This window comes from Anas acuta, chromosome 17 (genome assembly GCF_963932015.1).
Source record: "Anas acuta chromosome 17, bAnaAcu1.1, whole genome shotgun sequence".
Classification (NCBI taxonomy): Eukaryota; Metazoa; Chordata; class Aves; order Anseriformes; family Anatidae; genus Anas; species Anas acuta.
Window position 1 is genome coordinate 12,614,862 of NC_088995.1, and position 23,866 is coordinate 12,638,727.

The window sequence follows — 23,866 nt, forward strand, 5'->3', positions numbered from 1 at the left end:
CAGGATCACCTGGCACACCCAGCGTCCCACCAGCACCACATCCAACCTCCCCTTCCACAGCCCCACAAGCGGTGACACCGCCACCCCCTGAGCAACCACTCCAGTGCCTGAGAATGAAGGGAATGCTTTGCTAAAATGTAAAGAAAAATATTAAAGCAAAAATTCCACCTGATAAAGAACAACTGCTGTCAATTACATAACAGAAATACATTTACTACTTTTAACATCAGCTAGTAACGATGCCACATGTGCTGGAATCCAGGCTGTACATTTTTCAGGGGGAGACGGGTACCCGCTGCCTACCCTCAGGATAACTTCTGTATTGATTTCGTCTGTGCCAAAGAAATCACTGTAACCTGATGATCAGGACTTCATTCCTGGAACTTTTTGCAACTAAATCTAATTTTTAGAAGAATAGTTGTTACTACCTAGAGGTATAGAACATGTACATGTTTAAGATAAAATTGAAAAGAAGTTGCAGAAAATGTAATTTTAAATACCATCATATTTGTGCGTAATTAAAATGAACTACACTTAAATACAGCATCTGGAGATACACTGTTTCTGAAGAGTAAAGGACTTAATGATAGACTATTCTCCCATCATTTTCATTTATTGCCGATTTAAAATGCTAAGGACTTGAGGACTTTATTTTCAATAGCAGACTGTAAAGTAAAAACTAAAAAGTAGAAGATTACCTAACATAAACTGAATCATCAAAAGTATCTGCATGTGTACAGTTGTCATCAGACAGAGTCACAACTCATGCTGTCGAGTGCTTCTGCTTGAAAAAACTGACAGGGAGCCACGGGTTCGGCTGTGCTGCAACAGCGGGTTCTGTGGACATCTGCTGCAATGTAGCTGTGGCTGGAGTGAGCATACTTCCTGAGGCCTGTAAGTATCATAAAACAAACTATTGTATTTTTTATGTTTACAAATGTTCCAAAGTGACCACAGAAGAGGATGCAAAGACTTCAGTCAAAAAAATTAGTCAATAGAATTAGTACCGTCAGACATTTGTTCCACTCTGTGTATGGAATGCCTTCTTCATAAGCATAAATCCACTGTGGGATGAAACCCAAAACCTTGTATCTTTAAGAAGGAACTTGTCTATACTTGTTCTTCGAAGTGTTCTTTTATTCTTGAACAAGACTGTAATTTTAATTTACACTTAAGTCCATCTCCAATGACCTCAGCTCAGATAATACCAAATGCTCTCGTTACTCAGCATCCCAGTTCTCCAGATTTGTTGAGAGTCCCACAGGAAGCCTCACTGAACTCAAAACAGATGCCATAAGTGCACATGAATTACAGAATCATTTAGCTGAGAAGAACATGTGTCTCTGCATGCAACTTCAGGAGTGAACTGAATTCACATACCACATGCCATTCATGGTTTTGTCTCTCACCTGTGCTCCCCACTGTGGTTGACTCTGAGTTTGGACTTGCTCCACTGTTTGTCCCTCATCTTGCTTCTGAGGAGGCTGCCACTCCTGCAGCTGTGGAGCTAATAGACCTTCAAGCAATGCCTATGACAACAGAAGCAGGGGAACGAGAGGAAGCTAACTCAATAATCCTCTTTAATTGTTTTAGCTTTGTGTAGAGCATGGCTTGAGTAGAACATGGCTGTTACCATGAAGTCATGTGAAGATTTATGCTGAAATGAATTCCTAATTATCTATACCAATAACTGTGACAGAAAATTCTGACCTGACAAAAAAAAAATATATGTAACACAATTGCCGGTTTCTGACATTGCTAAAATACCAAAGTGTAAGAGAACAGATCTGGAACAGACAAGTGATAGCTTTGAGGCACTGACAGAGCAGATTAGGCAGTCAAATCCCATATTGAACAATTTTCAGCCTTTCAAAAACCCTTATAATTTTCCCTCCTTTCCAGCTTTTGCAATTGTTTTTATATTTAAAAAAAAAAAAAAAAGTTATTAGAAACATTTGAAACTTAAAAGAATTTTTAAAATACATTGAAAAGAATAAACAGAATGGAATAAAACCTGTAAAAACCGAACAGACCTTTTCCATTGTCGTCATAGGCTCAGCTGAGCTGGAAACAACTTCAGACATAAATAGCTTGTCATAGTTGTATACACTGAAAGTAAATAAAATAACTTACACTAACTGAATTTTGTGCAACTGTTTTAATATTCGTGACATTTTAAGACAAGGAATTTTAAAAGTCTGGAACAGAACTCTGACTAAGATTTGACAAAACTGGGGAATTGGGGATTAGCAGGGAACTCCAGCCAGTTCTCTACCTAGAAACGTGATAGCTATATTGTTGGACCTAAGAACACAGTTAAGGAAAGCCTGGGCTGACTTTCCTGGTATATCACACAAAGCAGTACTAGAAGCTTTTCTTTACATCAGTAAAATGCAGATTTGATCTTTGACACTAAATGCACTGCTTTAACTCAAGGCTGATTGTCATCACAGCATCTCTGACAAGAGAAATGCCACCGTGAAATACATTTATGCTTAAGATGAAACAAAAAAAAAAATCACCAATCAAGCCACCAATGTGATTAAATGTTAAATCTGGGAAAAATATAATTGATGGTAGAAGTAAACTTACAGAAACCTATTTGAGAAACTTCTTTTTCTAGCAGTCATTGTCATCATCTCAAAATGATTCATATAGATTTGAGTACGCTCAGAATTCTTGTCTTTAGAATAGGCTTGTCTAGCACGAAGAGGATAACCATTTATATTCTGGAACAAGTAGAAATTGAAGATGTAGGTACCAAAATAGTCACAAATGCTCTCCCTCAAAAAAACAGTTTACAATATTAATGACTGAAGACAATTCATATCCTATCACTTAAATAAAAGCTAAAATAAATAGCTTCACTGTCTTCTTATTTGTAATATACTGGAGTGGAAAGTGATACATTCAAGGTCATAGCATTCATACAGCAATGGGAAAACTAATATTTTTAAATGTAAGGAAACCATAAAAAATACATCCTATAGCAGCCATACTGACAGAGAAGATATTTATTAGTATTTATTTGTATAAAAAATTAAATATAGTTATGATTCTGCCTATTAAACACTGGCATAGTCCACTAACAGCAATAAGGAATAAACAAACAAAAAAAAAAAACAACAAAAAGCCTGCAACAGGTAGGTTACAGGTTTGCATCATAATGTAATGCAAACTTCAATTGAAACTCACCTTTCCTTGTGCACCTACAAATGTTTTTATGTAATGATTTTGGCATTGTTCTGGGGAGCGATAAACATAATTACAAGAGTTAACAACATTGCTGACAAAGTCCCAGTTCACTGTCTGTGCGGGCGACAGGATAGCAAGGTTTAAAGGAAGTGCCAGCAACTCTTTCACCGCCTAGTGGAGAGAGAGAAAGCTAGTGTCATGCTTCAATTAAATGCTTTTCTTGAGCATACAAATATGTATAAACACATGTTAATCAAGATCCACAGAAGCTGTAACAAGCTTCAAGATAACATTATTTTCTAAATCAATGAAGTTCTGTTCTGAAGACATTCTTACTTTTAACAGTGCCACATTTTCACTAATTAGCCATGCAGGACTATCTTGCCAAGTGCCAGCAGCTGACTTGATGTGAGCTGACAAAGGTCTTGCAAAATACATTTGCTGTTTTACCAAGAAGTGGGCCTTCTGAGCTTTGCTCTTTTGTCGTGCTTTCAATGTTCCTGGAGTCACTTGATCAAAAAGTGAAGGTGGAGGAATCCTTCTACCGCAATGCTTCTTTCTTTCACCTGAAGCTAATTGACAAGACAAAGTACAGTTTCCAGTAAGAAGGGAACTTCATGCAAAAAGATCATGACAGAAATCTGACTGCTACAAATGATCTGACTAATGATAAGACTTTCAAAATAATTTTCTGAATGCAAGTACCTTCAATCTATGGCCTACTAGTATTGTATGTGACTTGATAAATCATTTTTAAATAGCTTCTCACTTCAGTAAGGAAATAAGCTTAAAAAAAAATAAATAACATTGAAAGGACACAGAGCATCATTGCTTTGCTCATGCTCATTTCATTCACCTGTATTTCTAACTTATAAGGACAATAACAAGTTTTCAAACCACAGTCCCTCTGCTCTCACTATATTCTACTGTTTTGTCTAAGCAATGTCAAGCTTAACAGAAATAACATACATGCATGCCTAAATTTTAAAATACAAATGTGAAGGTATTCTTGCAAAACGAGGTTTCATATCATTTCCCACAAAAATGTTATTGCACCTTCCAATGCAATTCCAAATCCAACTTACAAGGCAGATCTGTTCTCTGCCGCTTACGTGCCTTCCTGACAAACGGAGGTGGAAGCTTAGACTCTGGCATTGGGGTACTACTGTACATCAGACACATAACAGAATCAGTGTAGACATCATTGTGATTCTCCGGTACAACAGGGGGAGTCCAAATCTTAAAAACAAAATTAATAATAATAGTAAAAAAGAAATATCACAGTTTGCCATTAAAGTGTTTTTATGTAAGGTTTCCTTCAGATGAAATAGGAGTTGTTGACTTAACAGGCATCATTTCTACTTGTCCATCTGGTCTTTCATAGACAAATTCCTGTATGAGAAAAAGAATGTTTGATACCCCAATGCATCATTCACCACAGAACCTAGCATTTATAAACATAAGCATGTTTGCAGTAACTATAATAAAAAAAATCCATTAGAAAAAATAATTAAGAAATCTTAATTTTCAAAAGGCAACATATTTTGCTCAGTCTACTCCTTCAGTTAATATCATCTTGATATACAACAGCTGTTTTCATAGGAGGACTGTGGATTGGTAGGAGGTTGTCTTGGAATTGCGATCAACTACACTCTACAGAATTACTGCTGTCCACAGAGTGACAGCTTCATGTTCAAAAGAACAATATTTTTTTGTGCAGGAGTACAAGATGAGTACAATAGGAATTTTACAGACATCCTTAAATACACAAAGTTCATAGTTGCAATATGCAAATTTTCTGAAAAGCTGGGACTTGCAGATCCCTTGGTGTTACCATGTTATAAGCATCCTGCCTGGTATAGGTTAAGAGTTCTTCTTTCACTGCCTGCTGAGTTTTTTCTTTTGCCTTTTTCAGCTCCTTGGCACGCTGGTATTCCCATTTTATGTTTGCAGTTTTTAACTCCTTTTGGGAACAAAATTTATACACTTTAAAATATTACAGCTTTTCACAATAAAAATGCTAACAGCTATGAATTGCTACAGATTTGAGCCTGGTAACTACATCATAAATTCACTTTCTATAGGCTAGAAGTGATGGCAAAGTTAGTTAAACTGCATTTTCACTCATGGGCAAGGGCTTATGCCATTAAAGAGAAAGTGAAATATGTCTACCTGTTAGTTAGGAATCAATGTGTTTTTAGAGCACAATCATTTCAAGCAAAATTTCAGTGCTCCTAAACAAAAACAAAAAAAACAAAAAAGGAAAGAAAATCTGGCAAATGTTGGGGGTTTCTCGTTTTATAAATTTATTTTTTGTTTTTATTAATTACTCCAGAAATGAAATATAGACCCTTACCTTGCTGATTTTCTTGCTTTTTTGATCATTCATAGTATGAGACGATTCCAAGAAATTCAATGCATATTTTTCAATTGGTGTAAGCTATTCAGAAAAACATTTTGTCAAGCTGCTAGTTATTTAGCTTTAGAATCAGAAACACATATAAATAACCAGTGATTTAAAAGCAAACAAACAACTACAAGAAACAAAAATAATGTCTTTATTTCAGTTGCAAACACTGGCACTCTGATTAAGGTAGAAAAGAGACCCAAGGACCAAACTTTAGCATTCTGGTCCCTTGACATTCCAGCAGGATCACTGAGAGTAGGCTCCAAATATTGCCCACCATTTTGCTAACTGAAAAAAAGAAAGAAACCCATCCAAGTTAGTCTGCAGACTCTTGACAGCTTGTTAATAAGCAAGCTGTTACTTGGGTTTTGCACTAGTAGCCAAAAAAAAAAAAAAAGGAAACAAATTGGAATCCAACAGAACTTAGCAAATGCTAAGAATAGTCATTTTGTGGATTAAAAGAAACTGACCCAAGGCCTCTAAGAAAAGCACAAACATCCAGCAAAGCATAGGACCGTAAGACAAGCTTATATCACAAGATACAATTTAGTCAAATTCAAGTCACAATCTTCAAGAGAACATTCAGTGACTTCAGTGTTTCTGTATGTGAACAGATCTGCTAACAAGCTCTGAGAACCTCCCAGGATTGTTTCAATATTTCTGTTTGCAAAGAATAGTTTCATGTAAGTGAAGTGGAAATCAGTACTTTATGAAAGCCAAATGGAAATGGCTTGTTGCACAGGATAGTAAATACTGAATATCTCTAAAGTTTTTTGTAATCCAGAGAAATCATCATACCTGATCCACAAAGCTAGCCAGCTCTTCTAACTGCAAAGGAGCCATGGTATTTCTTGAATTGTACAACTCTGTATCTATGTAATCTCTTATCTCAGATTGTGTCTCTTCTGTAAACTTTTTGGAATTCTCTTTTCCACACTCAGTACAAAGAACCTAATGAAACATGTATCATGCCAGAAGATTTTTTAATCATCTTAAAACTCAGTTTTAAAACGAGTCATATTACTGACACATTTGAAACCTTTTGCTGCAGGAAATGTGATTTCATTTGATTAAAACAACAAAAATAGTTTTTAAATAGTTTAACATTCTGACTCTGATATAGTAAAGCACTTTTTTTTTTAACCTATTGTCAAAGAACCCTTCATATTCTCAATATTTAAGTACCTGAGTTAAACATCCTACTGAACAATCATCTCCCTGAGTAGCCACTTCTTGAATCAGATGTTTAATACCTTTTTTCAACAGCCTCTCTTCTACAGAATTACCACTTACAAGCCTGTAAAACAAAGAAATTTATTAAATACTGTTCCCTAGAACACAGTGAAACTTCCTGAAACTCAACTGTTGTATTTCTAGGGTTCCTCAGCTACCACAGTGAGCAACAACGCCAGTTGAGAGATCACCAGGTATTTCTGTAGAAAACTTTATATTCATTTTTAGTTTCACAGAGAGATCAGATTATTTAGATGACAACGTTAACCTCAGACAAAAATCCTGGTTTCCCCTAGAAACATCATTGGTGTATTTTTCATTTTAAAGCATCTATTTGTCAGTGTAAAAGTCACCTGTATATGTGAATATCTCTGCCTCTTGCAATTCTATCACACCACTCTTTAGCCTTTGTATCCGTCTGTTGATCTAAATCAATATCATAAAACACAACAGTGTCCACATCTACGTGGCTGACACCTGTAGAAGGAGTGCGGGAAGAAACAATAGCACAGAAGAATCTCTTGTCTTGGTTGAAGCTTTTTATGGATTCCTAAAATGCAGAGACAAACAACCTAATTACAAATTCACATTAATAAAGCATAAATCTCTGAACAAACTTTTTCAAAAAATGAGATCAGAAAAACTGCTTTCTGATTAATTCCTAAACATAACTTAAAATGTTGGCAAGCTTAAAATATCTGAGTCCACGTTACAAATTTACACAGTTCAAAATTAATTTATGTAGTATTAAAAATACCAATTTATGGTGCATTCAACCTGATAAAATCTACAGATCTATGACAGTAATGACAGTAGTCATATTTTTGTCCCATGACTAAGCACACCTGACTGGGTTATTACATTCTGTGCATGCTTCATTTTTCTTGTCTGTTGACTAAATTGAATCCCTTTCTCTGTGCTGACTTGTGTTGCTTTAAACCAAAGTACTCCTTTATGTTTTATAGTGCATTTGACAGAAAACGTAATAAGGCAATCTGAAATCAAATTAATAACTTTTTTATATCACTAATGTTTGCTCAAACAGTAGGCCCCAAAGGATACTGAAAATCTTACTGGGGAGGGAAACGAGCACACTTTGAGTTTATCCTCAGGCAATGCCAGGGCACTCTACAGAAACAAAAGCCCCTGGAGTAAGGCTGAGGAAGTACCAACATAAAAACAGGAGTTAAGCTTGAAGTGTTGGTAATGTAGATACCTACAGACACAAAAAGTAAAAGCAATTATTCTAAACACTATTGTGAAATAAAACATCTGTATTTCAAGCACAAATTACTCATATTTATATATAGGACAACTTATGGCACATCTCTCAGAAACACGCTGAATGCTTCATCAAATAGTAATATGAGTGCCGTATTTTGCACATAATTACATATTTTGTGCTACAGATACACATATATTTTACACAAATAACTAATGAACTTATGCAAATAAATTCTTTGAATATGTTAAATGACATTTAAGCATTTTCCCTCCCACTATGAGCATCTATTCACTATTAACTTGAGTAAGAGGTTCTCTTACCAGATAATGCCAACTGTGAGCATCAGTCTTATCAACTCTTATGTATGTGAGAAAATGGAAGTCTAAGAAAAGCTCCAGTATATCAAGCATTGGAATCATCTGTGTCAAAATCAATACACGATGCCCTTTTCCTTTCAACTTCTGAAGCAAAATGGCTAGAGCTTCCATCTTGCCTGTTGAAATAAGGCAATGAAATGAAAATGAAATAAGAACTTGAAGGTTCTGCAGGCAGCATTTAGCAATTACAGAAACTGTATTTGCACAGTCGTAAAAGGTGGTTTTGTGTGTGTGTATGTTGTTTGTTGTTTTTTTTGTTTGTTTTTTTTAAATACCTGAATCAAGTTGCACCAGTAGGGGGTCTGGAAACTGTATAAAATGAGGCCTTGCTATCTGCTGCACTGGATGGAAGAAGGGCAGTAGTTGTTCCTTCAGATTAAACTTGAAGGCCTTCATTTCATGGATATATGAATAAGGAGGATTTGCTACATTCAAACATGGAGGAGCAACAACTACAGCTGGCAACACACAGAGGCCTCTAAACAAGAAAAGCAAACTTTAATATATTAATTTTTTAACATTTTAACTTCTTAAAAACAGTAAGAATGCAGATGTCTCCGTGGAAGCATAAAGGACTTGGCTAAAGGTGGTTGAAAGTAAATCAGTAGATGGAAGTTTTATATTAAAACCAGGTAAACATAAAAACACTCAAGATCAGAAGACATACAGAAATTACCACTACCCCTACAGTTACCAAGACAAGCCTCCCTCTAACTTATTACTCCCATATTTTTGGCAATAATTCATAACAAAAACAAACAAACAAAACAAAACAACAAAAAACAAGATATGTCATGCTTGAAAATAGAGAATTGCTATATAACTGAAAACAATTGCAATGGAACTATTAAGAGTTTTAAAATCTTAGGATGATCTGAAATTATAGATTAGGGATGCAAAGTTGATTCACCATAAATGAATTTAGCCTGCAGTAAGAATAAAACAAGGCAACACACTCCTCTTTTTTGGATATTTATGTTAAACAACTAAACAAACTGTTAAATGCTATTTTGGATGGTGTTGGATGGTAGCATACACCCATTAAAATTTGTGCAAAGACTGCAGATGCATTTGTCTCAATTACCTAGTAACAATATCCCTCAGGGCAATCTTTTGGTGCTTTAATGTCAGAATGAGTTCTTGCAGGGGATCCTTTAGAATCTCCAAAGTACTTGAATACGGAAAGCAATTTGTAAAGCCAGACCAGCCCCATTTGTTAATCCTGGCAGGATACTGCTGAGAATTTTTTCTTTCATTGATCCATGAACAAATTTCTAACAAGTCTCTGCCATACAAGGGCGTTCGGGAACAACGACGCTCATTCCCCAAATACATTTTGTCCAGGTGTTCCTTTAGTTGTCTCTTTTCTTCTGTGGTACCCTTTAAAAATAATAAATAAATAAATAAATAAATATTTTTTTTGTGAACATATTTTGACCAGATGGAAGAAATCTGTGCAGAAGAAAGATGAAAATAAGATAATTTAGTTAATGTGAGTGTTCTTTGAATTGAAATGAAAGGAGAAGCAAACAAAGAAAAAAAAAGTGATTTGAATAATATCTGTCCTTGCATCAAAAACATAAAGTTTGGTATTTAATAGAAAATAAAACTGCATTCCTACTCTATGCCTACCAGAAAAAATATAATGGCATTTCAAAACACCATTGAAGAGCCTGCTATGACAGGTAGAAGAGACTAGTGGATGCTGCATACTTAAAATAAATAAATAAATAAAGCTTCATCTATTTCAGTGAACAGATAACCACACATGAATCTTGTATATGTTACATTGTAATCAAGTAAGTACTCTATCATATAAAGAGTTACCATAATACCTGAGTTGGACACCAGCGTGTAGATATCAATTTAGATTTGGTGCTTGAGTCATCCACTGTTATAATTAAATGAATTAATAAATTCATTTTTCCAGGAAAGCAGCAAGACAAGAAAAATATTTTAGTGAAGAAAAATAATTTCATTTAATTTCACAGACATGACATTACAATATTAGGATATTCTAGCTTCCATGGTTTCCATTTCTGAATAATTCAAAAATGATTAAAAAAAAAAAACAAAAAAAAACAGCTCAAGCTGATCAATGAGCTTCGATGAAGCTCCATACTCTTCTAGAAAGAAACAAACTTAAAGTCAAGGAACAGATTTACTGTTTAAAAAATAAAAGTGTACTGCACAATGTCACACCTTGTTGCTTCAAAGACTGTCTACCAACAAGCAGACAGAATTGACTGTAAGACAAAGTAAAAGTTTTCCCTCTAAACTGTAATGTTACAGGTTTCTCTGGCTGATCAATTCGCTCTTGTGCTCCAGTAGTGGAAGCCATTGGGCCAAGTACTACCTTGCTGGTTGTTAAGACAAAAAGACAAAAAAGGTGCAAAGTTTAAAAATAATTTCCTCACTGTGAACTAGAAGCTTTGCACGCTTACCTTACACTTATTATGTGCCATATTTCCAGCGAAGAGGAATTTTTCTCCAGACATGACTCCTGGGTTGCACTTAAATGCGAACAGACTAGGTCTCTCTGTTTGTTCTTAAACTACATGTGAAATGTTCTTCTCTCAGTGAGGATAATTTCCTAGATGCTAACTGTTTGACTGGTATTTCACATGTATATTTGTATGAATTGATAATGTACAAACCTTGTGAGGGCTTCAGGAGTCTGCACAGGTATATTTTATGCAAAGTTATTGGAGAAAGCAACCACAGGATAAGAGATTTTTCTCCTTCACTGTTCATTTTTAGCAATGTAAAAAGCTCTTAGAACAGTACAACCTTATTTCTCCTTCAACTTTCAACAATATAAAAATATTTAATTACATGAGAAAGTCAGAAAGCAACGCTTTATAATATGTACTGCACACCTTTCCTATGTTGAAATTCTGAAAACATGGCAAGAGGTTGTAGTCTTTTTATTTCCTCATGGTGGTCTGCCATAACCGTTGCTGTGTCCTCTGTCTGCTGCAATTGAGACCTTGTGAAGACTCGAGTCCTGCCTTCGGGTTTTTGTCCATACTGCACTGGTGTAAATAACCTAAAAATTAACAAATCCATCTTACTACACATATAAAAATCATACCTGAGGAAGTTGTTAGTTCCTTCATCCTAATACACAAATTAAGTTAAAAAACAAATAGTTGGTTTTAATCAGTAATCTCACCTAGAAGAGCTGCAGAGCATACAGCAGGAGAGATTTTGCTTCTCTTGTGGACTTAGAGCATGCAGAGAAAACACAATATACTATTAAATGTAAGGTGTGCTGAATGCTCTGAGGCTCCAGCCATCTCTGAAAGATTATGTGAAGGAATACAAGCGTCACAGATCTCCCAAATACCTTTATCATCTTTGGAGTTTGGAAACAGCAAAAAACCTCCCCCAAAGATGCTAATAAAAGTCAAACTTCTTAACAAAGCAAAATCTTAATTGTGGCTGGGTGCAATGTAAGGACAAAAAGCAGATCTCTACTTCCATGCATCTTGAATGTCTACAGATTATTCATAGAGTCTGGTTTTAAAAACACACTGAAATTTTAACAGCTGACTTCCCGGTAATTGTTTCATATACACAACTTCAGGGAAACTAGAGGTGTCTAAACAGCAAAAGAATGAGATCTGTTTCTGTTTAACTTTTTTTAAAATCTCTCCCAACTCTTAGATTTCATTAACTGACAAAGCTTCATTCTGGCCTAATAGAACTAGTGCAGGATCTTCTCCTTGTCACCTGCTGCAGCCATGTGTTACACAAGCTGTCTTGGACCTAATATAATTCTGCTGTAGAGTAAGTCAGAGCAATGTTTAGGTAAACACTGTACAATACATTACTCTGATAAAAGCAGAGTATGGTTACTGAAGTCCAAGACTGAAAAATGACTCTCCCAATTGATTTTCAGAAAGTATGTTCAATAGAATAAACGAAAGGTCAAAATTCATCAGCAAGCCTCTTTTCCACCCATAGAAAGAAAAAGAAAAAAAATATTTAAGTGCATTGCAAGTGCATCTTAGTGTTAAAATGAATTAGGAAGAGAAGATTTAATTATTATGCTTAGGAAACTCTCTACAGCAGAAACACTTAAAATGTTCAACAGACTTGAAGTCTGTTGCGCTTCTTAGTTTGGCAAGAAGGATCACAAGCAAGCCTTCATAACTGAGAGAAACTATCAAGTGGTAAAAGGCAGTTTGCTTTCCCTCAGAAGACTCGTATAGAGTCCTATCAGCAATCAGTTTGGAAACAAAATAGCAAGACAAACAAATGCATCTGAATGTACCCTCTCAGCGCTCACAAATATTATTCATTTTCACCCAGTACTTAAAAATCACTAGAACACTGCATACCTATTCGGTTTGAGTTTCACTGGCTTGAGTCTTGGTGATGAAGGAGAACAGTAGATCTCTTCAATAAGCTTCCTAGTTACTTTCAGTTTTGGCAGCATTTGTTCTTCATAGCGAGTCATTTTGTCTTCCATCCCAGTCACATCAAAGAGAGACAGGTCTGTGTGCTTAAGAAAAACAAAATAAAGAAATATTCTACTACTATTCAAGTGCAGCTATAAAAAGTAGTAATAATATTCCACATTATCCGATGGTTAAAAAGCTCACAGTTGAAGCCAGAAGTAAATGAAAACTTAGAAGAGTCAAGTATCACGTGATTTTGCAGAGAGCAGCTGCAGTTACTTTAAAAGGTTTCAGCAACCTCTACCATGAAAATAGAGTATTATGCTCATGTTACCGAGAGTTAACAACAGGACAGCACACTCAGATTACAAGTTCTGCAGTTAATCCAATGCTTGTAATCAAAACATTTGTCTTCGTAGAACTGAGATTTCAGTCTCATCCATTCCTACCTTGATACATTAACCCTACTTCCTCCACAAGCCTCTGACACCCTCCTCCCACCCCAAAATAGTTTTCCAACAGGCTCGATTAAATAACTATTCGAATTTCCCAGGGAAAAAAAATAAAGAAAAAAAAAAAAAGGATGAAATCTCTTGCGATGTAACTTCAACTGACTATGCTTACAACCAAACTGTGGAATGAGACAGCTTCTCATCTTTAGAACTTAATTATGCCCTTGCTGCTCCTGAGGACAGGACAAGAATGGCACTTTTTCCTCAATTCCAAGATCCAATATTTTAGATTAACTGGAAACTTTAAGCAAAATCAGAAAATGGAAAACGTTGCAAAATAGTCTGACCTTCTGTGATAAGGACAGCAAGTACCCAGTTTACCTACTAAATTCAGTACTACCATGAAGTCAGCAGGTACTATTTATAATCATCATGGTTCCTTCTAAGAAGTAAAAGAATTATCAATTCACAGATTTTGAAATGTATTGGAACCTGACTTGTAATACGTTGTACTCTTAAACCACCTGCTCTCCCAGTCAAATTAAATCAAACACAAGAGAGTTACTTCCCTACGTACCTTCCAAAGATCCCGTTTTAATGCACTCAGCACTAGAGAAGCAGTTCTAAACTCCAGTGTCTCTAGCACAAAGGAAGAGCTGGGAAGCCGGGGATTTATCAGATCAGGATGATTACACACCCGTAGGAGCTGCATCAGAATATGGAGAACACTGACAAAGTGCCCACTTCTAAGACATTCTTGAGTTCTGTTATTTAAAATGAAAATATAATTATGTTTTAAAAAGTGCTTTCTAGGAGCTTAGGTTTTTCTGCGCATTTAAATTGTTTTTCTAAATAAACCTGACAAAACCAATTTATTGAACTTACTGTAGTATGACTTTAAAAATGCAGTCTTCCATTCCTCCAGCTTCCCTCACATCCACACAAACTTTTAATAATTTATATAATACATTCTGGTTTGAAAACTCACATTATTATAAACCTGCATTTCTTAAATACCCATAACTTCAAATGAAAGTGGCGTGAAATAATATACAAATACATGTTGTCAATATTAAGGCCATGTTTTTTAATGCCCAAGTAAATACCACTTTAAATCATCAAATTCACTGTAAAATGTAAACAAGGCACATTAGGAAAGCGAAGTAAAATATAAACTAGGATATTCAGTTCCTAAACAAGTGCTAAATTTAAACAAAAGCTGTGGCACATGCTCAATTGCCTAAGTTATAAATACAGAATACTGTGTTTTGTCCCATAATCTGCAAATACTGTTCATTTATTCTCCTTTTCACCTTGTGAAAGGATTAGATAAAAAAAAAAAAAAAAAAAAAAAAAAAAAAAAACACAGAAGGAAGAAATTTCTGAATGCAATTGCCACTTTGTGTAGAACATGATTAGCCTGCACAGCACTATGATTGTGCCACACATTTGAATCTTTTGGTTTGCCCATGACTCACTTAAAAATAGTATGCCAACAGTTAAGCTCTCTTACTGTAACTGGAATGCTTCCTAACTTATCATTTCAATAATTGAGCAACTAAGAACAACTCAACAGATGTACCTGGGTTGAGACAGGATGTCTTTATACATTGACTTCTGTCGATTAGAAAGAGTACACATCAGCACATGCTCATATTTCCTCGCTAACTGCTTCTCGACATGAATTTTGGACCTCCGCAAAATAAATGACTGAACTACCTAAAAGAATACAAAACAATAATTTCTTCATTGTGTTCCCCCAGAGAAAGAGATACTAGAATTAAGACGCTATCCTCAAGGGAGACATACTCTCTGCAGTCTTATTGCCACTGTCTGGTAATGATCCTCATTCCCTTCTGCAGATGCTACCTTTGTAAAATCCAAATAGAATTTGGAAATCTCTGGGATCAGGAAACAGGCAATCGTCCACAGATCTTTTAGGGCAGTAGGCAGAAGTGTATCCATCAAGAGTAAACGGTGATCACTATAAAGGATGAAGATAACAAATCACAGCAAGAAGATTAAAAAAAAAAAATTAAGTGCTGATGCTATTTCAGGAATTATCTAAGACAAAATCAAAAGGAAAATTTATAATGAATACTCCAGACCTGTGGAGACTGAAAACTGCATCCCAGTGCTTTTCTGTCAGATTATTACCATTTTGCCTCTCGTCTAAAACTAGGTATCTCCATTGCACTTTCATGAATGCCTCATAGTCTTCAAAGACTTGCTTGCAGGAGGCAACACACACATTAAAATTGTTGGGGTCAATCCATTCCTACAACATAAAAACACAAACATCCTAAAGGGATATATTTTTTGACAGATTTCAGAGCAAAAAGAGGGCTAGAAGTTGTATGTTGTAACAGCCTCATTGGAGGAATCCAAGAAGTTCCTTGCAACTATGGAAGTCGGAAAAAATAAAAATAAGAGGGAAAAAAAAGAAAAACAGGAAGAAACATATTTTGCAAATAAGTGTAATGGAATCTTGAAGCCTGGAAACAAATACATGGTTGCTAAACTACAAAACACACACCAGACTTCCTGTTGCTTCTTCTGGATTATACATCAGTTTCTCAACCAAAAAAATAAAGATACACTCAACACAATTTCTTAATAAGCTTCTGCAAATACTAAGATGAGGTAAAAGTCATAGAAACAAAGATGGAAGAGATTAGTCATTAGTCAAAAACATCTGTACAAGGAACATCATGCCAATAAAAAAATATGCACTAAAAAGGCTAGCCACTGCTGGTCATCAAAACAAGCTTTATTGGTAAATACCACACTCTGCTTTTTAGCCAGCATTCATGAGATGAGAAGGTATCTTCATTCTTCTTGTGCTTTCTGTATGTTACATAACAATAGAGAAAAGGAGGAGATTGTAAGATCACTATGATCAAGTTTTTAACCACAATGGTTTAAGTGCGACTCAGCCTGATACTTCCTTTCAGTGTAATGCTTACCTTACTCAGAACGTGTGTAGATGAAACTATGTTTCATAATACCTGTCTAGTTTTTAGAAGTTCTCCTCGATCCCCAATGTACAGAAGAATTCTCAAAGCAGGACACCAGCATTTCAGTTCAGTCACCCACTTCAGTACATTAAAGTTTTGTGAAATAACAAGAATAGGACCCCAGTTACCTACAGAGATAACAAGTACAACATAACTGGAAGTGACTACACATCACTTCACAGCTTACATAAAAGGCAACTGTGCACATACAAACAACATGCACTAAAACTCGATGGCAGGAGTTGTCTCTCCTTTTGTATACAAAGCATTTCAGATTCATTTCATTAAATTACACATATTAAAAGCATTATTTTTTCCTTTCTGAAAATACATTCACTAATGAACTTTTAAAATAGTTATTAAATTAAGTTATTTCATACCTTCATTACATGCCAGGTGGGCAAAAAAAGCTACAACTTGCACTGTTTTACCAAGTCCAGCTTCATCAGCCAGAATACCGTTGAGATTCATCTTATAGAGCTTTGCCAACCACTCTAGTCCAGTCTTCTGATACTCTCTAAGAGTGCCGTGTAACAACGATGGAGTAATGCTTTTTACTGCTGTTGTGATTTGAGCGCTGCCTTTGGGTAACAACGCTTCTGCAACAGCAGCCATGTCTGCTAAATCTCCCATATGTGTTTTTGGGGTGGGCATGAGTAGGTCTGTAAGCACCACATCTTCCTGAAGGCTCTCTTTCTTGATCATAGAGTCTCTTATTTCTGCACAAAGTAATAAAGTTAATGGTGCAGCCACACCTGAACTGAGCAATCCATTAAAAGGTTTGACACCATTTACAGCTAAGCCAGAGTCTAAAGAACATAAGAAATCTACACTATAAGAATAACGTAAAAAACAGCTTGAGACAAATGATTATATAAACAAGGGCAACCTGCAGTGGGACACAGGTGCACATATGACAGTTTTAGTGAATTCAGTCTCGCTTATGGCCCCAAGGGACCCTGATTGGTACAAACAAGAACTCAGCAACAAAAAGCCTTTACAGTGCATTTACCAAAGCTTTAGTAACACACAGGAAGTCAGAGAACTAGAGAAAGGAGATATTTATAACTCAAAAACAAAATATTATTTTCTTAATATTTATTTTGGTAAGTTTATTTTGTTACTACTGGCACGTCCCACAATATTATGCTAAAAAAAAGCCTGAGGTCCTTATTACCTTTTTTTGAGGTGTTCTGGGAGTTGAATACTTTCCTTCTCCTCTCTTCTAGCTCTCCTTGTAATTTTAAATCTACCACCTAACGTAGATAGAGTGCAAGGGAAAAATAGCAGAAGGAAGTGACAAATATGAATGCATTTAGCTTTAAATACAGCTGAGAATTGTTTAACATTTCTTCAATGATCAGACAGACATCCAGACATGGCTACAATGTAGAGCACTCCAAGAATAGCATGTACAAAACTGACCACGAATAGCAGTTATCCACATAACACTTCAGAGTTATCCAAAAATAACTTGCATTAAAACTTTTATGTTCACAGTGCGCCAAATGCACCAATGAGGTTGAGTAAAACACTCATGACATATAAGGCCTCGTATTATTCATGCAATCGTAACATGAAGCTATCTTTACCAAGGTATAATAGTCACCAAGAGGACTGAACAAAGTTCAGTTGTAAAACTCTTGTTTTCATGATCCACTGGGTTTTTATTCAGAACTTATTTGGAGGGGGTGGAGGGGAGGTATTTACCTGCTTAATGGAGGACCAAAAACATTCAATTTCTCTAGCATTAAAAGCAGCAATAGCCTTCAGCCGCTTCTCTTCTCTCTTTTTGCATGTTTCCTTATGAAGTGTCAGATCCTCATGGTAACGATACACACTTACAATTAGCTGAACAAAGACATACAGTTATTTTAAGTTTTCACTGTATGTATTCTACCTAATAAAGGTGTTTCTAAAGAAAGAAAAAGATACAATCCCTTTACAGATACTCCCTAAATTTGCCTCTTCACTGTTTGTGAAAACAAAATTCATACACCCTCAGTGACTAAGTCCTAACCATGAAAATGCTGCCTATTCTTCCTACCCCCAACTCCTTTTCTAGTAGGAAATAACAAATTCACATTACTCTCTTGGCACTTATCATCTTCCATCTTCTTTCTTGAACGAAATCTGCTGCCATCCACTGCATTTCTTCCAAAAGATAATCATGGTGTGATTTGAGTCGTGGGGCCTCTTGGAGTTTGGGCAGACGTTTCAGAGACCATAAACCTGCTTTCCTCAGTGTTGTTATTCGCCGCAGAACTTCATTTTCCTTCAAGTATGAACATCATTATTACTATTGCACAATACAAAAACATGACAGGCACTGCGAAAAGCGTTAAACAAATAACCAATACAAATGATTCTGCAGTCCTTGCAGATATGCTACACGGTCTGAAGTTGCACTTTATTAATATCTAATGAACAACCCATCTTTTGTAGATTTACATAAAGCTCTACGAGGAACTTTGCTATGGGGCAGTGTTACACTAAATCTATAGAGACGTCTGAGATGCACTGATACTCTCTCTCAAGAACTATTTTTTCCTCCTAAACTATAGTATCTCTAAACATCATCAGGAGAGCAGAGTTGATAGAGTGAGAATTTTCATAAAACTGAAATGCTCTGCCAAATGGTAGATGGACAGAATCCCCTAAAAAGTTCACATACAATTTAGTTTATGGCATTTTTATTAACACATGTAAGCATTCCGCAGCTGCTGGTGAGTAAGCACAGGCAATACAAATTCTCATTGTGATCCTCCTTTAATCTAAATATGTTCCATAAAATGTTAAAATAATTGATTCTATTTAATTAAATCTCCTTCTAGGATATCATCAGAAATACAAATTCTACTTCCCCAGAGAATCTGCCTGATTCCTTCTCATTCCTTTTCTTTCTTCAAGAAAAATTACGTAGCATGTCTGAATCTCTAAAAGACACAGGAGAGATACTGCTAGCTACTGAGCATTCTAAATTTAAATGAACACAAACTTTTATTGTAAAGTGAGATTTAAGCAATTATATAGTTCAGTTGGGCAATTTGAAACAAATTGTTAGTGCTCTGTGAAGTCCTCTGTAAAAAATAGTAAAACTATTTGCTCCTTTCTCCCAGGCTCGAGCAATGCTGTCATCCACAAAGTCTCAATACACAGGAAAACACTGCCTCACCGTGAGAGAGGTTAGCATGGTGCTCCCTCTTGCTGTAAATAAATACCAACGTACCTGCAACCTTGCACACACATCCTAAACTTACTCCACAACATGAAATTAATTTGATTCAACGAGAATCCATCAAAAGAATCTTTAAACTGAGAGTTGGGTAGCCATCATGAATTGAAAAAAAAAAACAAAAAACAAAAAACAAAAAAAAACACGTGTTTTATGGATGTAAAATTTCAAGAGAAAGCAGCAGCAGCAGCAAAGTGCCAACAATTAATCTTGTCTAGACTTTCCAATAAGATGATGTTACCTTTTTCATTCTGAGGATGAAATTCCTCACTCAAAGAGAACTGTTTAATGATGCAGAACAGAGATCAGCAGCAATTTCAGTACATATAAAACAAGCATTAAAAGCCACATACAATATACTGTGCAAATCTGATACCCGTTGCTGTGGGGAAACTGGAGCTTGGGCCCGCTCATGGTTCTTATCATGACCTGCTGGTCATACCTGCTGAAGAAACGTCAGGTTCCTGCTGCGTGAAGCAGGTGAGGAGCTATGCAGGCTTGGTGAATTTGGTTTGTTTTGCTCTCTGCTTCGCTCCTGGCTGATCTGTGGAGCCATGTGAGGAACAGGAAGCATTCCACCTGCAAAGGAACTTTTACAAATCACCATTTCAGTAATTTTAACAGCAGAACATTAGAAACAAAACAGAAAGAAGCGACAATGCACGCTGTTACATAGATGGTCAACTCAACCTCCTAGCACCCCACCAGACAATTACATACCTAAAAGCTGTGGAGATGCAAACGGATCAGCGCACTGGTCTAGAATGTATTTATCACCTCTTTAAACTGACAACACAAAGATCTTTTAAAATAACATCCTACGGAGAGGTGATAATGATGCAACCAATCTCCATCCAAGTATCAAATGACCAGAAAGGAGAAACTTGGTGCAACAACATCAATTAAAGGAATGAACAAATTGGGCACAGAGGGTGCGGGCGTTAAGCCCAACGCATGGAAAATGAGACGTGCAGCACCGACAGTGCCAGGATCTCCTCCTGAGGGCTTTTAGGGCTTATAATAATTGGTATTAGATATAATCTTACAATTACAGAAATTCTCATTAAAGCAATTATCTTTAATTACAAAACTAAAACCTTATATTCGATAGAAAATACTTTATGATAAATCATTAATATATATACGACTTATATGTGTTATTTTAAATGTTTTTTTTTTCTTTTTTTTTCAAACCGTTACCCTGTCAAAAGTAATTCTGAAAGAAAATATTTAAAAATAGAGGCTGCTTCTGCACCTAGCAGCAAGAGCTGCCCGCCTGGGTGTAACGGGAAGCGATTTGAACATCATTTTTTTCTGGGAGGTGCCGTGGGTACAGGCGCAGTGCTTGTGTTGCACACAGTAACAGACGGCCGGGGCTCACATCTCGGTCCGTATGTGAGGGCTGCCTTGGAACTACAACGAAATCAGCCGCGGAAGAAGAGGAGGCGGAGGAGGAGGAGGCGGAGGAGGAGGAGGAGGAGGCCGCCCAGCGCCACCGCCTCCCCTCAGCGAGCGGCCGCGCGCTCCCGCGGCCCCGGCGGGCACGCGCCGGCCGCCTCCTCGCCCGCGGGCACGCGCGGCGGCTCCCCCCTCAGGAGCTCGGCGCGGGGCCGTACCACCGCCGCCCCACGGGGGGGCAGCACAGGGCGGTGCCACCTGCGGCATGGGGGGGGAACGCGGCACATGCGCGGGGCGCCGCTAATGGCGGCGGTGCCGGGAGCTGAGGGAGCCCCAAAGAGCCCCCAGGAACCCCAAAAAGCCTCAAAGAGCCCCAAATTGCCCCGGATCCCCTCGCTCCGGCAGCGGCCGGGCCGCTGGCCCAAGCTGAGCGGGCACCGCCGTCAGCCCGCCGCCCCGCCGCCCTGACAGAGGCGAGCGCCCCACACACACCCCAGGGGGCAGCTTCAAAGCCTGAGGCGCTTCAGGGCCTTTGTGTATTTGTACGCACACCCCGAGCCACAAAGCCACTTACCCGCACTGAAACCGGAGCTCAGACACCCAGCTCATGGCCCCCATGAAACAGAACCGCACGCGTTAACAGCAGGTAAGAAACACCCCGGGTTTATTTTGTTTTCTCCACAGGCTACCAATAGAAATTCCTGTTGATTTCAGCTGAGCCACTGGTGTCAGTTTTGATGCCTCTGTTTTTAAGTAAATAAAGGCATTGTTCTCAGATTGAAAGGGACAGAAAGACAGAGCTTTGGACAGAAGACTAATACAGACTAGGTCGACAGTATGAGTTAGCAAGGGATGTGAAAAGAAAATCCAGGTAGAGTCCCTCTCCAGAACACTTACACTCCTGTCATTCCAAAACAGTCAGGCCTTCACATAAACAAAAAGCTCTGATTAAAATCCAGATGAAACAAGCAAATCCCTTTTCAAGGGACAGCTGTACTTTGGCCAAAAAAAAAAAAAATCCAGGAGGCATAAAATCAGAAGGCATGGAATGAAGGCGCAAAGAACCATCTCCTCTAAGAAGTAACTATCATACTCGGTATGGACCCCCAGTTTTGATGCACATCTTCAGGCATGGGACTAGTCTGTATCCCAAGGTGACAGGACAGAAAGGAGAACTCCAGAGTATGCAGATCTCGGAACACAGAAAATTAAAACAATTTCCCAGAGGAAGACAACACTCAGACATGCTCTTCCCTTACCACTGATCACTGCACACTCCTCTACTCTGAGCAGCTTGATAGAAATTACGAATTCACACATACAAAGCAGATGCAGACTTGATTAAGCCCCGAGGAAGTCAGCACCATTCCTTTCACACATGCTAAGTTGGATCAACCCAGAATCTAGCAGATGGCAAGCTAGTTTCCACTAGAAACAGAAATACTAAACCAGCAGCAACACATCTAGTGAGCCACCCCAGGGAACACTAGAACTTTCATAGCTGCACGCTTTGAATTGCAGTCCCAGCAATTAATTTACATGTGTTCCTCACATCTCAACTGCACGCCTGTGGAACACCTCGGGCAGTGGATGCCCAACTACGTACGTAGCTGCGGATCTACCTTCTTGAGCCTGCCCAAGCATGAGGACAATAAAGGGAGGATGACACCTTTCAAATAAAAGGTCTTATCTTAAGATATGTGGTTCGTTCCATGTTCCAACATTAAGACCTCTCCCTGAGTAAGGAATCATTTCCTCTAGGCTTGCAAAGCTTTACAAAACATGGAAAGTTTGATTCAATAGCAAAAGAATTCATAGCAGTTAGTATGATAATGAACACGTGTTATTCAACAGGAAAGTCATGGATGACATGGAAGATAAAAGCTTAAAATGATGTTTAGAGATCAGGTTAATTAAAGGTGAAAGGAAAATAAAAACTAAATTGAAAGTTCATGGAGTCCTAATTTCATAATAATCATCAAAAAAGTATATTAAAATGGTTTTCCCCATCTTTATGTAAAGATTATACATATTTAAAATACTACTTCCAGGTAAACACGTAATAAAAATGTTATTCAAATAGCAATTAAGACATTCTGCATTACAAGAATCTTTTAGAAAGCTTCTTTCTTGTTACACTTTTTTCAAGTATACCAGGCAGGTGGATCAGTCAGTGGTACCAACAGCTTCTTTTACTCTTTCTACAGCACTGTTTTCCCTGCTCAGTTTTTCCTGGGTATCCAGTTCTTGTGCTGCATGCACGCAAACCTCTGCTTTACTGGGTTCTTGGACTAGGAAGGCCACTTGTTTGTAGACAAAGTGAGCTGCAGGCAGTAAGAGTCCCAGGTCCAGACGCTTATTGGCTCAGTCAGAATCATCACCACAACCATCACTGCCTTCAAGATCGCTGCTGTTCTGAAATGGAAAATGGAAAACAGTTTGTCAGTATTTCGTATATAGCCAGAGACGGACCTAAGTCAAAAGACACTGACCATTGACTTTAAACTTCCCCAGAAGCATTGGAAAATGCAGCGAGATTTGCCCGTGTATGACTCTGCAGTCAAATCAGCCAGTGTTTCAAAGCATTCCTTCCTTCCTTCCTCCTTCCCTCAACTGCCCTATGCAAAAACCTGCATAAGTAACCCGGTGTCTAATTCATTCCACCAACATCAAGACCGTGCAGACTGAAAAAATAAAAACATTTTATACTCCAGATGGCTGTCCTCTTCCACAGTCTGTTCATGGAAAACAAAAACATTAGTAAGGGAAGAGCCATTTTAACTTGCAGCTTCTGTTTGAAAACAACAATGGCTTCAATCATTACCTTTGAATTTTTGTTGTTAGCTTGCACCTCAGCAGCAGAAGAGTTGAAGTCATGGATGGAGAGGGTGCTTAGCCAGTTCATCATGGATTTCTCCTCC

General features: G+C 37.4%; 4 protein-coding genes and 1 non-coding gene across 37 annotated transcripts in view; all 5 read right to left on the reverse strand.

Moving 5' to 3' along the window:
• EP400 (E1A binding protein p400) overlaps positions 1-818 on the reverse strand; it is a 49,198-nt gene extending 48,380 nt beyond the window's left edge. For all 17 annotated transcript variants that reach the window (XR_011088591.1, XM_068654206.1, XM_068654210.1 and 14 more), the window contains exon 1: positions 699-818. The gene's annotated coding sequence lies outside the window, so the exon portion shown is untranslated. The remainder of the gene's footprint in view (positions 1-698) is intronic.
• Positions 595-13,162, reverse strand: LOC137841376 (E1A-binding protein p400-like). Of its 17 annotated transcripts, none has more exons than XM_068654224.1 (18): positions 13,048-13,162; positions 12,784-12,947; positions 9,522-9,817; positions 8,713-8,915; positions 8,381-8,553; positions 7,189-7,385; positions 6,788-6,899; positions 6,401-6,553; positions 5,552-5,635; positions 5,030-5,158; positions 4,543-4,587; positions 4,281-4,434; positions 3,532-3,767; positions 3,196-3,366; positions 2,593-2,729; positions 2,034-2,109; positions 1,410-1,529; positions 595-892 (listed from the first exon to the last, which is right to left on the reverse strand). In XM_068654224.1, the coding sequence occupies exons 3-18, from the start codon at positions 9,770-9,772 to the stop codon at positions 764-766; spliced, it is 2,370 nt and encodes a 789-aa protein (XP_068510325.1). In that variant the 5' UTR covers positions 9,773-9,817; positions 12,784-12,947; positions 13,048-13,162; the 3' UTR covers positions 595-763. The 17 variants fall into 17 exon arrangements, 14 of the variants coding, with proteins under 14 accessions (XP_068510325.1, XP_068510317.1, XP_068510316.1 ...); XM_068654216.1 differs by lacking the exons at positions 12,784-12,947; positions 13,048-13,162 and adding exons at positions 10,273-10,328; positions 10,640-11,308 and having other exon boundaries at positions 3,646-3,767; XM_068654215.1 differs by lacking the exons at positions 12,784-12,947; positions 13,048-13,162 and adding exons at positions 10,273-10,328; positions 10,640-11,308.
• On the reverse strand, positions 7,864-8,001 carry LOC137841528 (small nucleolar RNA SNORA49). Its single transcript, XR_011088646.1, has one exon. It is a non-coding gene; the product is annotated as a small nucleolar RNA SNORA49 (small nucleolar RNA).
• A 1,865-nt stretch (positions 13,163-15,027) lies between the features above and the next one.
• On the reverse strand, positions 15,028-21,446 carry LOC137841378 (E1A-binding protein p400-like). The gene is made up of 8 exons (XM_068654229.1): positions 19,990-21,446; positions 18,402-18,587; positions 18,023-18,163; positions 17,490-17,568; positions 16,693-17,031; positions 16,304-16,440; positions 15,404-15,573; positions 15,028-15,279 (listed from the first exon to the last, which is right to left on the reverse strand). Exons 1-8 carry the CDS (start codon positions 20,152-20,154, stop codon positions 15,090-15,092), a joined length of 1,407 nt encoding a protein of 468 aa, XP_068510330.1. The 5' UTR covers positions 20,155-21,446; the 3' UTR covers positions 15,028-15,089.
• A 146-nt stretch (positions 21,447-21,592) lies between these two features.
• The window catches only part of PUS1 (pseudouridine synthase 1), a 5,923-nt gene continuing 3,649 nt past the window's right edge, over positions 21,593-23,866 (reverse strand). The window contains 2 exon segments of the mRNA XM_068654230.1: positions 21,593-23,360; positions 23,770-23,866. Coding sequence (XP_068510331.1) covers positions 23,310-23,360; positions 23,770-23,866 — 148 coding nt within the window. The 3' untranslated portion in view covers positions 21,593-23,309.